Source organism: Harpegnathos saltator, unplaced genomic scaffold (genome assembly GCF_003227715.2).
Source record: "Harpegnathos saltator strain DR-91 unplaced genomic scaffold, Hsal_v8.6 scaffold75, whole genome shotgun sequence".
Lineage (NCBI taxonomy): Eukaryota > Metazoa > Arthropoda > Insecta > Hymenoptera > Formicidae > Harpegnathos > Harpegnathos saltator.
Window position 1 is genome coordinate 532501 of NW_020230593.1, and position 18679 is coordinate 551179.

At 46.0% G+C, this 18679-nt stretch overlaps 2 protein-coding genes across 2 annotated transcripts; both read left to right on the plus strand.

The window, feature by feature from the left end:
* Window positions 1–2197: 2197 nt before the first annotated feature.
* On the plus strand, window positions 2198–14319 carry LOC105192260 (probable cytochrome P450 12a5, mitochondrial). The gene is made up of 10 exons (XM_011156283.3): window positions 2198–2212; window positions 2444–2688; window positions 5800–6047; window positions 6355–6598; window positions 7317–7513; window positions 7993–8194; window positions 8658–8817; window positions 8919–9167; window positions 9544–9759; window positions 12473–14319. Exons 3-10 carry the CDS (start codon window positions 5831–5833, stop codon window positions 12578–12580), a joined length of 1593 nt encoding a protein of 530 aa, XP_011154585.1. The 5' UTR covers window positions 2198–2212; window positions 2444–2688; window positions 5800–5830; the 3' UTR covers window positions 12581–14319.
* Window positions 14320–14505: 186 nt separating this feature from the next.
* fbp (fructose-1,6-bisphosphatase) lies at window positions 14506–18522 on the plus strand. The gene is made up of 4 exons (XM_011156340.3): window positions 14506–14944; window positions 16147–16614; window positions 17087–17276; window positions 18205–18522. The coding sequence occupies exons 1-4, from the start codon at window positions 14769–14771 to the stop codon at window positions 18394–18396; spliced, it is 1026 nt and encodes a 341-aa protein (XP_011154642.1). The 5' UTR covers window positions 14506–14768; the 3' UTR covers window positions 18397–18522.
* Window positions 18523–18679: the final 157 nt, after the last annotated feature.

The following is an 18679-nucleotide window of genomic DNA, read 5'->3' on the forward strand; positions in this document are numbered from 1 at the left end:
CTAACGGCCCGTATACCACATTCTAACCCGGCAAAGCTGATCCTGAGCAGGTGCTCGAGCCGACCGAAACGAGACCATCGCCATACTTCAACATTTATAAACGAGGCTTACCTGCAGCCACTCGTTGGCACGTTGACTACGGTGGGAATAACCGCGGTGTCACCGGCACACTACGATATCTCGTTAATTTACGCATAGAATATAAAGAATTGCAAAATTACGCCTGAATGAATTTATGCATCGCGAATTGTATATTTATTTATCGTATTTATCGTATTTATCATTACTTCAACTCTAGTTGAGCTTGGAAGTAATCAGCGGAAATCGGCGTGTTAATGAAAACGAATGCAAATGAAAAAAAGTACGCCGCGACTGTCGCGAGCGGGATTATCCAGCGGTAACGAATTAATAATTTCCTCCTCCTCCTCCTCCTCCCCCTCCTCCTCCTCCTCCTCCTCCTCCTCCTCCGAGATCTCTCCTCGAGAGCGCTGCACTCCGCATTCGGCATCGCTCTTTGAAATAGACTTCGATTTGCCATCGAAAGCACAACGTCGATACCAAAAGTGTATTCAGCCTCGCTGCTCTCGCGATAGGACCGATTTTTAGTTCCATCGCATGCAACGGCATCGTCCAGTTCTCTGTTGGACAAATAGATTCGAGTCTCAGCCGAACCGAGGCATCGATGTACCGGGTATATACCGGGTGGTCGTTCGCCTCCGGTCCTCACGCTTCAGCTAATCGGAGGCGTGAAGATCAGTAATGAGGAACCACACGAGTGAATTCGCGCCTGCTGAATGAGCTCGAGCGTGGCCTCGCTTCGTCACTCGCTCCCTCGGGGAGGCTTATTTTTCACGAGTTGTATAATTCGATGTAACTATGCGAGACACGTTTCCTCGATCGTTTCGTCGATTATGCTGAGAGAAACAACTGTGTGCACACAAGTGCACAATGTGAGTGTCTTTTGTTCGCCTCTGTGGCGGTTGGACGTGGTACTACCTGTAACTACGAATATTTTTTGATCGTGGGGTTGTACTGCGTACGCTACGCGTTGTCCCTGTTTTTCTGTTACCTTCATACCTACTGCTGGAAAACGTAGGCGTATGGACACAGCTGAATGCAGACTCCGGAGCCATATATTGAACTGAACTGAACTGAACTGAACTGAACTGAACTGAAGTGTACAATGTCCTCGTACACGCCTTGACGTATATATTTGACTAGGTTTCCCGCGATTTTTCGCGAATTAGACACAAAGCGTTATAAAAACTTTGACCCTACGCGCGTCGGTTGTTACAAAGTAAACATGCGTGTTTGTATCTGCAATTGTAACAAACAATGGCGAAAGACAAAGCAAATAACGACTCGGCAAAATAAAATGCATCGCGAAAACAATTAACGTGGAGTCTCTTTGAGAAAAGAGAATTTCAAAAACGGAGGTCCGTCGAGCACACATAAATAAATATGTTGTAGAGAAAGAAAGAGTCGCGCATGTAGAAATAAATGAGATGTCCCAGATTTTTGGCACGCCATTTCTGATGGAATTCAAAGTAGACGCCATCATGGCGAGGATTTATATCGCAGCCCTTGGATTATCCTTTCCTCGGCCGAAAACTTATATCGTGGCGTCTACATTATCAAAGTGTCAGATTCATTTCATTCTCCGTCGCGTGCTAACTACGAATTGCAAGCTCACCGCCGAGAGATTGAAGGTCTAATGCGCGTTTCGTATAAATGCACGCGATAACCTCTCGGAGAGGCGCAGACACGCCAACATTCATCTCGCGATATTTTCATTGTTCTTGAAAAATGCTGTCGTAACAAGACGCAAATATCACAAATGTAACATATACCTAACACCAATCGCTCCGAACGAACTTCAGCATATGTTTGCTCATGTTTTTTTATCCTGTATCTTTTCGATATCTCATTGATAATCGACCAGTCACGATAGATAACTATAATGAAACACACATACACACGTTATCACGGAAAACAACGATTAAAATTCTACGTACATAACACTCGCTCGTTTTCGCTCTTGGTCAGTCTTTAGCTAATCTTCAAGCATTTTAGAAAGCAATCAACGATAGAAACTGTCTATTAATTACCTCATTAGACAAAGCTACAATCCTTTGGTACACCGAATATAATCGCGTGTTTTGTTATTTCTCCTTTCTGTAAGCGTCGATTGGACGAGCGTCACGTTTTCGTCGTAAGTAGTGGAAAAGACCCTGAGTTCGTTAAGCGCACTATTCGGATTAATCTCCGGTCTGAGTGCAAATGTACCGAGAGCGTGGTCTGGTGACATTCGCGATACACTGTCTTTGTATCAATAAAGCATAGTAACGTGATGCATGTCGCTTTATCTCTATTGAGGTTCGTGCGGTCGCGTATGCGCGTGATGATAATAATTTATAAATTCGAGCTTAAACATTCTCTATAGTTGAGTGTGAGCGTTTCATCGTTTCGCTTGATTCGATTCGCACTGGAGCGCGGGTCGTAGAAAGCGCGAGTCGAAATCAAGAGCGACCCCGCGCAGTGGCAAGTCAGTGCATGAAGAACGAGTAGTCGACGTGGAAGACGAGCGCAGCGTCTACGACGTATCGATAGAAGGATCTGCCGGAATCTGCGGAAGGAAGATAGGCGCGGACTCTCTGAAAAGGGACGCGGTGCGATCGTACCTTTTACGTAAGTCGGTCGCGTGCTTTGTGCCAATTTGACGTGCAGTATTTATTGTGCGCGGGCGAATAATACAGCGCGCAGACATTGCTGTCAATCTTGCTGTTGCACGAGCGGCGGTATCGCCACGCGAGCGATAAGTACCATAAGTGCCATAACGTCTCAGTAGGAGACGTGGAAGTTTATCCTCCACATTGTTTTACCGATCCTGCTCGATTAATATCGAGATAAAGAGGCAACAGAGGAGGTGGCTCAGAGTCAGTGCTGCTCGGTGGTTCAGAAATTCGATGAGTGATTTAATGGACGAGTGCGAGGCAAGGCTGATATCGATGTCGGTGCGCCTCGAATCGCGCTCTCATATACATACGCAACAATTGTGAAATATGAAATGCATAGCGCGTATGCATTGGAATTGCTCGGTATTAAGAGGTATGGTTCTTTCAGCGATGAGAATATAAGACGTGGAAGCGGAATCTAAGATCAATTCTATCCACCGTGTGCCACGTACGGTGTACGCGTATTACGTTGAATTCCGCGCATGTGTGTCAACCCATAGAAGCTTTTATGGAATCATATCCGGGAGGCATACGAGCATTCTTTTATTCGCAAATGTATTCGCTTTGACAGAATATCGCTGCAATAATTGAATCGTCCATTTGACGTGGCCCCTTCAGTATTATTATCTCAATGTATTCCGCGCGCACGTTATGCATGTGTTCGGACGTTGTACGGAAGAGACACGTATAAAAGCACACTTAACAAATCGCGGTAAATTGAAATAATTGCCATTCTTCGATTCGAAGTCAATTATAGAAGAGGCACTGTTTATATATATCTATCTTGTTGCTATCATCGTCACAACAGCGATGACGTTTATTGCTCCATCTCTCAAACCGCCGCCCCTCCTCTCTCTCTCTCTCTCTCTCTCTCTGTTTCAAGATAATTTAACTCCTTCTGATAGTAAAGTACAATTCCATTGCTTCAAAAATGTGAAAAAATAAGATAAAACTATCAGTTTAGAGATACTTCAAACGGCACGTGTAACTCTATATATCTGACGTTCTCTATGTATATAGGATACAATTTCGACGTAAAGTACCTCTTTCAGAATAAAATGCGGTGAGGTAATTTTTTTCGAAAATAGCCAGGAAATTGTCAGATATGAAAGTGTTACGCTGATATCATGTCAACGAATGTTTCATTATTATCACCGAGATCGAGTTTAACTAAATATACATGCTATTTAAGTGTAGAACGTGAGCCTGATCATAACTGCGCAAAAAGTATGCTAAATACCGTAATATATAGCATTCATCTATTACCGAATCTTTGCTCGGGAGTATTCTCTCACAACAGCTCGAGAATTTCCATTACAGAAGCCGTACAAAAGAATCCGTAAAAAATATCCGTAAAAAAATTGTATAATATATATCGATACTTTTAAATTAATACAATTTGTCGAAATTCCAATTTTTTAATATTATCATTGCATATTTCAATTATAGAAATATTATGTTTACGTCATCACACAAGGACTTGCAATAATACGAGTCGTATTTGTATAATTAGCATAAATAATGGTAATACGATACGAAGCCTTTTTATATATTTCCCAGTCCACTCCCGTGAAGTATACGCCGCGTATGAAGTTACATGTATTAAGTTACACGTTGCGTGTATAACGGAATATAATTATCGGTAAAGTACGGATAAAGAGAAAATTCCTCGCATATCTTAGTTCCTGGAGACGCTGACTGGTTCGGCTCACCGCAACTTATTAAGGGCGCTTCGTACCTCCGAGCCTTTTTAAAGCTGCGTCATTTTTCTCCGATACAACAAAAAGAGAGAGAGAGAGAGAGAGAGAGAGAGAGAGAGAGAGAGAGAGAGAGAGAGAGAGAAAAAGACACGGCCGGCAAAAGTTACACAGCGGAAGTTGCTTCATCAGGCGTTTCCCGTATTTGGAACTTGTAATAACAAACCTGTCGTGCCAGGAGGCGCGGCCACGGGGGTGAAATATGACCTATTTTCGTCACTCTCCGGATTGAAAGTATTTCCGACGTCTGAGGGTTAAGCTAAGGCGGGAAATGTCGGATCGAAACGCGGGGGAGAAGAACGGAGGGTTCTTCCTACTCGTCGTGGATCGCGCTATAACGCGGGCTGACGTGTGTCGATATACAGAGGCGTCTCACGTGTTTCGGTCCAGCGCCCGGTCTCCCCGGGACCATAACTCGATATCTCCTGGAAAATCCCTCTATCGTGCTTTACAACCTATACGACGTTCCAATTGAATGTCAGCCTAGGTGCCGAGGCGACAACCTCTTGTAAATACCGCGCAGTGGCTCGTTCGTCTTTAACCCTTCCGTTATAGTCCGTCGGCGGTGTACCCCGGGGACTAGGGGGGAGGAGGAGGGAGATAGCGAGAGAGAGAGAGAGAGAGAGAGAGAGAGAGAGAGAGAAAGTGTAGTAATTACTCCGGCCGCGAAGTACTTTAATCTCTTACTCGAAATTAAAATTTCAATCGGTCTTCATTTTTCAACACTGCGAGCCATGTGTACAGGCCAAAGTTCGATATCGGAAGCTTTATTCGCGTCTTAAATTTCTGCGGCCGCGATATTTTTCGATTAGTTTAAACTAATGTAAGAAAAGTATTATGAGAGATCTGATCTGTCTATCTGTCCGCGATTAGCCGATCTTTCCATTGTTCTCTAGCGTGTATCGTAAATCGTAAAAAATTATCATCGATTGTTTGTTACAGTCAGACTCCGTCCTGTCAAGTTGCAATTACAGTAGTGTAGTAGATTGTAATAAGCGTGTCTTTCTTTCATTAATTGTCTTTCCTAGTGTGCCGCCATAGTCATATATTTTACGTCCTTACAGCTTGTCTTAAATCTCAGAAATCGCATATCCGGAAGCCCGTACCGCACATCTATCTTACATTAATATTCCGAGTCGTACATTCGCCAAGTGACGTAGCCTCGCGATATTCGTCATCGCGAGATAAAGTCATCAGCTTACATATCGAATGTACGCGTCGCGTGCGAAATCAATAATCTCGCTGAAGAGATTGCTCGCTGGTATCTCGCCTGGCAAAAGAACGCAGGTATCGTTATTCTTTTGCAGAAGGACAAAGTCAAGAGTGTCTCGATAAAGCATGATGCGTGCCGGCTCCCTCTTTCGCAAGATCAATGGCTCGTGCACGCTATCAGCAGTGCAGCGTCGCGCGAGGTCGATCGCGCCCGCGATCGAACGTTGCAAGATGAGGGATGTGGACAGCGAGTCGCAGCAGCATGTGCGGCCGTACGAGGATATTCCCGGGCCGAAAAAGTGGCCTCTGATCGGCAACGTTTTCAGATTTCTGCCGTATATAGGTAAGAACCGCCTTCACGACCGGGACTCAACCCGGAACTCTGAAATGTTTGTCATATCGCCGACTGCCCTCGGCTAGTGCCCGGTTTTGAAATTTACGACTGCGAAAGCGAGCGTCATAGAATAGAGCGTCTCGCGACTCGTGACTGCTTAATAAAGCAGTCGCACATCAGATATCCCTCCCCAGAATCAAGAATCCCTGGTCGTCTAAATGCGACGAAGCGTTCGTTACGCTTCGCACCGTTCTGAACCGCACGCGCGGGTGGAATCGTTGTTGCGTTTGATTAGCGTGTTTAATAAAACCCGCAGGTGAATACGCCAACGTGGATCTCGTAACGCAGCTGCGGATGTTCCGCGAGAAGTACGGCAATGTTGTCAAACTGGAAGGCTTACCGGGCCGGCGGCGTACCGTTTTTCTGTTTGAGCCCGAGCAAAACCAGATGATGCATCGGTTTGAAGGCACCTGGCCGATGCGAATAGCCATGGAGAGCCTGCACCACTATCGCATGAGCAGGCCAGACTTCTATGGTGATCAAGTCGGTCTGGCAACGGGGTCAGTAATGCGTCTTCGAGGAATATCATATTAACGGAGGAAAGTTCCTCCATTCTTCAGAGTACCGCATATACGTATTATTCCTTGCCCCTTATATTAGCATGATATTGAAAAAATTACAATGCAAAGAGCAAGTGCTATAATAGTTCGGCCTGCCGTCGCTCGAAGAGCGGACCGATTTTTCGATCGCACCGAAATCGACTCCGAGGTGACTTATCCGTCACGGCCACGTACATGGAGTACAACGCGGTAGCCAAATTATTAAATTAATAACGCGACTGTCGCGAGCGGCTGTCGATTGACGCAAGTAAGTGTAGATATTCTCGGCTGGCGACACGAGAGATACAGTGAAGCGCGAATGTCGTCGATATCCCGAAAATTCATCCCAAAATATGGGAACACCAGCTGACAAAGCAACCCGCTAACCCTGGTGGTCCTCGTCGTCATCCTCTCTCCCCCCCCCTCTCTCTCTCTCTCTCTCTCTCTCTCTCTCTCTCTCTCTCTCTCTCCCTCCTTCTTTCTCACTCTCTCCCATCAGTATCTCCTGCCTATGTCCTGTACGGTCGATAGTCCAGCTAGTCCACACAGAGTACACACAGAGAGAAGCACATAGGCCAAACAGTAGGCCTACGTAAATTGCGCACGATGTCCCATCCCGTCCTCTCCGTCGAACAAGGAGAAGACGGTGCGCGCATTATCGCGCTCCTTCCGCTTTCAGCCAAGGCAAATCGTGGCAAGACTTCCGCACAAAGGTCAACCAGTACATGATGCAACCTCGAGCGGTCAGGGCGCACGTCACGCAAATCCACGACGTGACCATCGATTTCATGAAGCTGATGCAAACGTTGCGGGATCCCGACACCCTGGAGGTGCCCAACGACTTCTTCAACGAGCTGTGCAAGTGGAGCGTGGAGGGTGAATATGCGCGCTAGTCTCCCGCGTACGCGACCGGGTTTCGCCGAATATTTATGCTTGTGATATGTTTCACGGTTCTCTTCGTAAACGAAACGAACCGGACTGGAGAGAATATGATATCGACGTGTAATTGACGCGACAATACCCGCGATAAAATGCAGCGGGTTGTATAACGCGCTCTCTTCCCCCAAGCCCTCTTTCTATTTCTCTCTCTCTCTCTCTCTCTCTCTCTCTCTCTCTCTCTCTCTCTCTCTCTCTCTCTCTCTCTCATTGTCGATTCAACGCGGCTCGCGTTATTCGACGTATATTCGACATGAAATCACGGATCTATCCACGTAAATGATAAACGAAAGCACTACCGTAACGTTACGTTACGTTACGTTACGTTACGTTACGTTACGTTGATCCGTCATTGAGCGCTAACATTGAGCCCGGAATCGGAAACATCGACGATAATCTGCCGTTAATGTGATTAACAGCGATATGCGCGATCGCGCTGGACTGCCGACTGGGTTGCTTAAAGCATGATCTGCCTGCGAACTCGGAGCCGCAAATAATGATTAATAACGTGCACGCCATGTTCGACCTCATGTACCGCTTAGAAGTTAAGCCGTCCCTGTGGAAGCTATACAATACGCGGAATCTCAAGAAGTTCTTCCGCACGATGGATACGCTTAATGGGTAAATATTGAAACTTATACTCGTTATATGTCAGCGTATTACGGCAAAGTCCCGCGAACGCGCGAACTTGTTACTTCTCGTCGTCATTACCGTAATGCTTGATATATCTCCCGGTAACGAGTATTCTCGCGTCGCGTAGTTATGAGCAGCTCGTCGCTCGGATAATGGATCGTTGTTGAACCCGCGCCGATTGCTTTTCTTCGTATGAGGAACGAAAAAAAAAGCAAATCGAAAGAGAAGAAGCAGAGAGAAAAGAAAATGGCTCTTTTTCACTAATCGACCGCGTTTAATTCCGCGGCCGGTGCGGCGCGGCGTTTCCCGCTGCGTAATTTCTTCCGCGCGTTATTACGAAAACACAAGCGCCGTTCATCGTCGTTAGCACACACTCGGCATTTCATGACCGCGCGCGATCGACGCTCGCGCGAGATCTCGATTTGTGACCTGTTCGTTGATCTTCCTCCAGGGTAGTCATCAAACACGTCGATCGTGCTAAGACGAAGTTCATGGAGCAACCGTCGAACGCGAGCGCGGGTGAACGCAGCATACTGGAAAAACTGCTGCATATCGATGAGAGAACAGCTCGCGTAATGGCGGCCGATATGTTCACGGCCGGTATCGATACGGTGAGTACGAGATTTCGCTTTTAATAGCTCTACCGTCCGCGCGAGCGAACGAAATTATTCTTCTCCCCGAGCGGCGCAAATCGATATCGTCGTTGTTGCAGACCGCCAACACGGCCGGTGCCTTGCTGTATAACATTGCGAATAATCCGGACAAGCAGGAGATAATGCGGGAAGAAGCCAAGTCCTTCTTGCCGGACAAATCGTCCCCCGTCACGCCCGACATCCTGGAACGCGCGAAATACTCCAAGGTCTGCATCAAGGAGTCTCTTCGTCTGTTCCCCATCGCCATCGGCTCGCTCAGGACCATGCAGACGGATGTTACACTGGCAGGGTATCACATACCGAAAGGGGTGCGTGCAATTCGCCGCGAAAATTTCCTTTCTTTTTCTTCCCCTCTCTCTCTCTCTCTCTCTCTCTCTCTCTCTCTCTCTCTCTCTGCGCCCTTACAGATGATATAACGCTCGAGATTCTCAATGTCGACGAACCAATTAATTTCCGCGTCCGCGTGCGCACTCTTATCGACGCGCTTGACAAACGTTAATTAGCTAATGAGTAATTGGGTTATTCGTCGTACAAATGAGACGGCGGGAAATCAGATGTTAAGTTGACGACCAGGGGGAACAAAGGAAATCGGTAATCTGCCGCTCTAGGCTAGAATTAGGCGCGCACGAGACAAAACGAACGGCATCGCATTCTACCGAATGATCCTTCGCCGTCTGCCATCAGGTTGACGTCGTAGCCTGTCACTCGGTAACCGCGTTGGACGAGACGCACTTTCCGCAACCGCAAAGGTTCATCCCCGAAAGGTGGTTGCGGGACAACACGGACTTCGTATCAGCCAAGACCGCGCACCCCTTCTCGTACATGCCTTTCGGATTCGGCGCTCGCACCTGCATCGGCCGAAGATTCGCGGAGATGGAGCTCGAGACGCTGCTCATGACAGTACGTAGACTTTCCTACTCCTGCCAATCTGCGCGTTGCCCGATCGCCCGCGGGATACGAATCATGATAACGCCTTCGAGATAACGCGCGACTTTCATCAGGGGATACTGACGACTTAACCACCGCTCGACGAGAGCCGCTTTAATCTTCGCAATTTCCAACTACTCGAGAGCCTTAACTGGATGGGACCAGCTTTTAAGAGGGGTCTGATCGTTCTCGGTGCACGATGTGTTTGCTAACTTTTATCTTATCTAACCGTTATGTTTGTTTCCTCACTTTCCAAGTGCGCTTTTTATTTGTCGCTCGCTCTGATTTACATCTCTCACGCCAGAGACGCTCGATTCTCTTACATCGCGCCGTCAGAGATTCGCCGAGAAGTGAAAAGATAGTTTAGCACGGATAACGGATGTATTTCGTTAATTTGGTCCGCGGATTTCCACGCGTACACATTCAACGCGCTCGCGTACGTTCACACTCGCAGGTGTCTCCGATGTGCGAATGTAAACGTACTTAGATGAATGTGGCGCGGAAAACCGATTTTCGTCGGTTTGCTCTCAATCCGCTCGTACGTCTCTCTTGCATGGAAAACTCTAGGATTTTCTTCGCCCGATGTTTTATTCATGCGTGCTAAGCGACGATGTTTAATAAGTTGAGAGGTTTAAGCGAAAGTATATCGCGTGCTAAGATAATAATAGAAACGGACTACGTGTTCGCATAATATACAGATTCTCTTGGAACGACTATGCGTGACTGTGCATGGCGATGAAATAACGATATCGTGCTCAAGTATGAATTCCCGAAGGGCTAAATATTCTGGCCAACTGCCGCCGGCGCCGTGACTCTCCTCATGGAAAAAAAAGAAAGAAAAAGAAACAAAAAAAGGATCGAAGAGCGCGCGATTCTGTAACTCGTCCCCACGCACAATGGGCAAAAAGACTCATTTTTTGGACAAAAATCTACCGACAGTGCGATTTTCAACCGATTTCAAAATTCTTTTTTTTTAATTTACTCATGAAACATTGTTCTACAACGTAGTACTGCGGCATTGATGAAAAAAAACTGAAATTCAAAATGGTGAATAGAAGATGAGTGACGAAAGTATTGTATTCCTGTCGAATGATACTTTCCTCTTATAATATTAAATATATTTACACTGAAATTGTTTGTTAGGTCGCTAAACATGAATTTGAGATCAAACTTAAAATAAAAAAATCAAAATAACATTTATTATAAAAGTAAAAAATGTCGAAACTTTGCAAGATTTATTGGATTTACAAAAAAAAAATTATTATGCACTTGGCACATAATTATTTAAAAATTTTTCATATTTTAATATTAAATTTGTACAAAATAGCAGAATTTTGTTATATTGCTTTATAATTGCTTAGAATAATGAAACAATATTTAAGCCCTTATACCACGTCAGGATATCGGCTATTATAAGGGTACTGATTTTTTTGTTTTTGTTTTTTATTTTTTTGTTTCTTTTTCAATTTTTTAAATGTTTTTATTTATTTTAAATGTTTATGTTATACTTGTTTGAATTTTCTTCTACCTACATGTTTTATTAGGTTAATATTTTTATGAGATCTCCTAGTTGAGTCATACGACTGATTTTAATGCTATGTGCAATCATTCGGCACACACATACACACAAATGGCGTTTAAAACATAAAAATATTAACCTAAAACATGTAAGTAGAAAAAAATTCAAACAAATAACATCAAACAAAAAAATAACATAAACGTTTGAAATAAACAAAAACATTTAAAAAATTGAAAAAAAAAACAAAAACAAAAAAACCAGTACCCTTATAATGACCGATATCTCGACGTGGTATAAGGGCTTAAATATTGTTTTATTATCTAAGCAGTTATAAAGCAATATAACAAAACTCTACTATTTTGTATAAATTTAATATTAAAATATGAAAAATTTTTAAATAATTATGTGCCAAGTGCATAATAATCTTTTTTTTTATAAATCCAATAAATCTTGTAAAGTTTCGACATTTTTTACTTTTTATAATAAATGTTATTTTGATTCTTTTATTTTAAGTTTGATCTCAAATTCATATTTAGCGACCTAACAAACAATTTCAGTGTAAATATATTTAATATTATAAGAGAACAGTATCATTCGACAGGAATTCAATACCTTCGTCACACATTTTCTATCCGCCATTTTGAATTTTAGCTTTTTTTCATCAATGCCGCAGCACTACGTTGTAGAGCAATGTTTCGTGAGTAAATTAAAAAAAAAATTTGGAATCGGTTGAAAATCGTACTGTCGGTAGATTTTTGTCCAAAAAATGAGTTTTCTTGCCCGCTGTGCGATGTGTGTTTAATGAAGATCAAACGGAGATGACCACTTTCATTTCAGTTAATATCTGTAAACGCACCTGTCTCCCGAGTATTTACACATATTTTCCACGTATGTATCCAAATGTCCAACTTCATTAGATTGCGAGAGATTGTCGTCGCATCTGGCAAAAGAAACATCTCATTTCTCGCGGGACAAAGCTCAATGTGGAAATTCAATAAGTCATCACAATTCGCCGATTGATCGGCGAGAATTATGAACATTTTGAAATCGCACGTTCCGATTAACTCTGATTTTTAGGAGAATTTTCGCGCGGGAAAACCGTCGACAGTTCGCGCAGCGCGCTGTAAAAGGAGAAGTGTTGTAAAAACGCATTTGTGTTTGATCTAGGTCGTGCGAAATTTCCGGCTTGAATGGCACCACGAGCCGATGAAGTACAAGAGCAAATTTATAAACACGCTGGGGACACCGCTGCGATTGAAGATCATCGATCTGTAGAGAGCGTCTCGGGTCCGGGTGTTTCGTACGACATCTCGCGCTGTGTTTTGAGAGACACGTTGTCGGTTTACCACGTTTCCCGTGACGCTTTCTCGAAAATTACGGATACTGACGAATGCTTCTACTACTGATGACGACTGCGAGATCGGCTACGATCTGTCTGACCCGAAGGGATTAATCGGAGTGGCGAAGATACCATCGACTGATCGCGATTCTTACAAGTTTAATCTACGTTCGAGGACAGAGAGAGAAAGAGAGAGAGAGAGAGAGAGAGAGAGCTAGTGCGATATTTTATAAAAACTTTTTCGCGACGCGAGCTTATGTTTAAACGATAGAAAAATCTACAAACGAGACAGACGCAAGTCGTCATATTATAAACTGTATACATCGAACGTACAAATAACATACCTATCACGTGCAATCGAACCGCTTTTCATAGATATTAATGGCTACAAATTTCGTACTATTTATTAAGCGTGGAAAAATCGACGCGCGATATATCCTATACGTATTTTCCGTCGTATTTTATGCCGGTCAGCAATATTGCCGATATTACGAGAATTTTGAGACAGATATATATCCACCAACGCGCGTGTGTCGACGCGCATATATTAAATTAAATATTTAACGCTAGCGCGATGTCACTGATACATTAGATAAAACAGGTTGTTACAGGAGAAAATGAATAATTCGCAACGTAAAGTGGCAACCGCGTACACAAGAGCTATAAATTGCCGTTGTTTAAGCATACGCGACTCTCTCTCTCTCTCTCTCTCTCTCTCTCTCTCTCTCTCTCTCTCTCTCTCTCTCTCGATCGATCGATCCAACGTCGTTACGACGCTAATTCAGTCACATGCCATTTAGTTTAATTATACAGGACGCGACATAATAACGGCATTCACAACAAAGTTTCGACATTACCGCGCTGATCTGTCGCGAGAGACACCGCCCAGATGTCAACTAGAAACGAAATTAGGCACGCAATAGCGTCTTCGATATCGGAACGATCCGCGAACGCGTGTATGAGCGCGCATAAATTTATGAAAATCGTATATTTCCAGTGATCGCGATGTAATCCGGGGGGAGAGGGGGGGAGGGACCGACGGTCGTTTTATGTTACAGCACGGATGACGCGCGCGATGCGATAATGCATAATCGTCAAAACGAATCTTAATGCGACCTAGTTCCGCTTACGTGACCTCGATGCCGACCTATAGTGGAACCACCGCCGCACCGTGTGCACGTGTGAAGCTATATTTTTTTAACGCGTCCTATGCTTTTCGATCGCGGAAGCATATTGCCGGAGAACGGAGCGTATTAGCGTGCGCGCGCGCGCGACGGAGATGCAGACATACGAGCGGGAAAACAACGCGCGGGAAAAATAATGAGCGGGCGAAGGAAAGAGGGAGGAGGAGGAAGGGCGGAACTGGTTGAAGCGAAACGCGGCAAAATCAGCAACGGAATATCAGCCGCGAAAGAAAAATGAATAAAATTCGCGCATTAATTGCGCCAATAGCTCTCGCAAGAGAATTAATTTCTTCTCTTTTCGTCCCTCTCTCGTTTTCCTCCTCTTCACCGAACACGTTATACGCGTTCCCTTTAAACGTATCTTAATCAACGCGCGAGCAATTGAGCAAGGACACATCATACATCATGCGAATATCGCGCCGACTGAGCGATAAAACGACAAACTTGCCGAGCGTGTTTGGAGTAAGTACGAGAGAAAATAAAGTGCAAAGATCGATGATGGAAAATGTGTACGCTAACCGCCTAAAAGTTGAGCCGCGGGACTGATTAAGAAATGCCTCACGGCCGAGTCTAGCGTGTATTTACGGAAATGATAGGACGACAAGTAACAACAGTTCAAGTGAAACATCTGATCTCGATGATATCGCGCCACATAATACACTCTGAAGAGCGATTAAACTATCGATTGTGTCGCACGCGACCGAGCGCCGTATCGCGAAATAGTATCGTCGTGTAGGAGAGCCGGCCGAACACACACACGGGAACTCGATACGGAAACGTCGCGCGCTTTCACTGGCGCGATAACGCGCCAACTAGTCGCTTGACAATCTTATATAACGCGACAACGTCATCACGACCGGTCTCAGTCCCCTGCGGTTTGCTCCTCTGTTCGTCACGTTCGTCTTCTTCTCGCGTTCTCGGTGCGTTCGGTCGGGCCACGATGGCGGCGAAAAACACAATGTTAGACTCGGACTGCATGACTCTCACGAGGTTCGTGCTGGCGGAGCAACGGAAAGTGCCAACCGCGACCGGCGACCTCAGCCAGCTACTCAACAGCATACAGACCGCCGTGAAGGCTGTCAGCTCGGCCGTGAGGAAGGCCGGCATCGCCAACATGTGAGTAGATGTCGTGGCGTCTCGTCCCGGGTCGGGCACCTTCCGACGTTACGGCGTCCGTGTTCACAGTGAGTGAACACACCACGCCACGCCACGTGGAAGGCGCGCGCGATTCGACGCGGCCGCGCGGCCGAGGGAAGAATACGAGCGAATCGAAAAATATTCCGGATGACTTTACGAATCTCGGATATCTTGACTTTTATAGACGAGAAACGTTGCGTCACACTCCGTTACCTAACCCAGCTCGCGGAGAAACTGTGTCATTTGAAATAGAGTCGACTCTCTATCTCTGCAATTACCTGAACCTCTCCCATTTCGACTTTTCTGCAGAGTCGCGCAGCGCGTCGTCTTCTACCTAGCGTCTTTTGAAAAAAGCGAGAGATACAAGTAGAAAATTTTCATATTACGCGGCCGCAGCCGCGTAGTAATGCCGCGAGAACGCAGCGCACACGCGGTTCTTTATTGTATATTTTCGTCGGGCGCGACGGGCTAGAAATTTAGCGAGCAGCCGAGGAAGAGCGCTCTCGGCGACTAACATCTTGTATAGTGCATGTGCAAAGTCTCCGTAGCGTCGTAACGTCCCGGCTAACGCTCGTCCCCGCGCGCGCGCGTGCACATCTCTATTTTATTCAAATGTATTCCGCAGCTGCATATTCTCGTCGCGCTCGCGCGCTCGCGAGCCGCCAATTCACAGTAGGCAGTAAAACATTTATCTCCGTGCCCCGACAATTCTGTGATCCCGCATGTAAATAACACACAAACGATTCCCCTATTATTGCAGCGCCTAATGCTTGCTGCGTCAATATGAATAAAACAATTGCGTAGCTCGCGCGTTCCGTCCCCTCCTCCCCCGGTTCCTCTTCGAATTTCCAATTAAACCGCCCTCATTTCAGACATCCAACACAAACTGCGAGCGTGTCGAATTGGATTGAGATATTCACCGGTGGAAAAATTAACATCTCTCGCGGACGCGACCGCCGAGCGTTATTTTTCAAAGATGTGACATCCGCTCGGCGTTTCTAATGATTTTACAAGCGTTACCGGCTGATCTTGCGGCGGTCAGACCGCAGACTGTGCGTTATCTTTGCATGCGACGTCACAATTATTCCAATTGATCTCGCGACGCGTGCTCGGGAATATCAATCGATCGTAGCCGAAACACGCACACTGATTCGCACACGCATTCTGATTTCATTGCTCAGGTACGGTATCGCCGGTAACACCAACGTTCAGGGCGAGGAAGTGAAGAAGCTGGACGTTCTGAGCAACGAGCTCTTCATCAACATGCTGACTTCCTCCTTCACCACGTGCGTCCTCGTGAGTGAGGAGAATCAGCATGCCATCGAGGTGGAGACGGAAAAGCGCGGCAAGTACATCGTATGCTTCGACCCCCTCGACGGCTCGTCCAACATTGACTGCCTCGTCTCGGTCGGCTCGATATTCGGAATTTACAAAAAAGCCGAACAAGCCGGGGAATCCGACATGGTTCAGGCGGCCCTCCAACCTGGTCGGAACTTGGTCGCAGCGGGATACGCTCTCTACGGTTCAGCGACCATGATAGTGCTCTCCATCGGCCGCGGCGTTAACGGATTCACGTACGACCCGGCCATCGGGGAATTTATACTGACCGAAAGGAACATGCGTCTGCCTGCCAAAGGCGACATATATAGGTACGCGAAAGAAGCCGGGGACTAGGGAGATCCCCGCTCTGCTGCGAGCTACCGAGTTCGTTATATTATAGTCGGAGGAGTTCACTCCTCTCTCTCTCTCTCTCTCTCTCTCTCTCTCTCTCTCTCTCTCTCTCTCTCTCTCTCTCTCTCTCTCTCTCGAAATGTCGCGCGGCGCGCTTTGACGAGATCACACGATCGTGGATGTAGCAATCGCACTCGACCGATCGCTCTCGACGACCGACTAATACGAAATCAAAGTCCAGCGTCTAACGGAGGAGCGTGTCGTTAAGGACGATATTCCTGTCCCACGCGTACAACGGAGAGAGAGAGAGAGAGAGAGAGAGAGAGAGAAATGATTAAGCCTCCCGTAGACTTTCATTTCGCTCTCGTGACAGGACTGCTCGTCCTGTCCTCCTCCTGTCTTCCTTCCTGTCGACTACATTGAAATCACCTACGACATCGTTATTTATAGTATTAACGAAGGCCACGAGGGTGCCTGGGACTCCTCCATTAAGGAATATATACGCACGAAGAAATACCCCGTGAGTGGAAAGCCGTATAGCGCCAGATACGTGGGTTCTATGGTCGCAGACGTGCACCGAACGATTAAATATGGCGGTATATTCCTATATCCCGCGACCAGCAGCAATCCCAATGGCAAGGTAATTTCGCATGACGCTCGTATCACGCGATAACTCGCGCGAACTTTGCAAAACAGACGCGCTTTTTCTCTCTCTCTCTCTCTCTCTCTCTCTCTCTCTCTCTCTCTCTCTCTCTCTCTCTCTCTCTCTCTCTCTCTCTCTCTCTCTCTGTCTCTCTCTCTCTCTCTCGGTGAGATACGAGAGAAAACAAGGCTGAGACGGCGAGCGATAATAACCTCGCGCAATGTATTGCAAAATACCCGCTCGCGCCACCTTCCTGTTTATCTTTTTTTCTTTGTATCTTTTCAGGTTTTATTCTTTTCCCTTTATCTTTATCTTTGCCCCTCGCCCTCCTCCTCCTCCCCTTCAGCGACTATTGCCAAACGCTTTGATCTTGCGCGGCCGTCGGAAGCGCTTATCGCGTTACGAACGACTTGTGTAATGAAGTAACTTTCTCTATATCGACTTTACTCCCCACACACAGTGATGTAGCGCATGCTTACGTTATCGTTTATCCGATAATTATGTGGAAACATATCGGACTCGGCGAATTATTTCTGACTAAAATAGATGAATAGATAGCCGCCACGTCACATTTAGAAGCGCGTCCGGTACCGTCGATTTTTGCCGCGCGAACACGGACGCAAAATTATCGGACTTCGCGGCGCGCGTTATTCAATTCGATAAACGTGGCGGTGCAGTTGCACCGGCTCGGTATCAAAACACCGATATCGGGGTCAGTACTCGAGAACTCGTTTACCAGTAATTAAGCTTAATTTGATTTCACATTATCGTCGCGCTTACACGCAAGCGCATCTCGCCGCATTTCGAAAACGTATACTTTATTCGCGGCGAAATTTCATACGCGTCCCCGTATTCGCACGCGGCGAATTAAAGCAACCGTGGCAGTTATTGTACAACTGTTGCTAACGCGATTTCCGCATTTCAGTTGCGACTGCTGTACGAGTGCATACCAATGGCCTTTATAATCAAGGAAGCCGGTGGTCTCGCGACAAACGGAAAAATTGATATTCTGGACGTTATGCCGGAGAGCATTCATCAGCGATCGCCCATTTTCTTGGGCTCCAAGGACGACGTTAACGACGTAATGGCGTGTATAAAAAATAACGCCAGAGAATGAAGTCAATCTTGGTGGAACGATCTCTCCGGAATCTCTCCCGAATACTTGAGCGAATCTGTCTCCTTTGATACCTCGGATATTATTGTCTCCCTCAATTTTGTAATAAACCACGTGTTTCTTATCCCACCGGATGGTCTGTGATTCACGTTCAGCGACGACCCCTGATTTCAGATGGTTCTTGCTGCGATATCAATAATTACCTCGGACTATGGAGCGCGCGCGCGCGTGTGTAATATGATTGCTAATTAATCGAAATTATAATTAAACAAGCGCAGGAATGTAA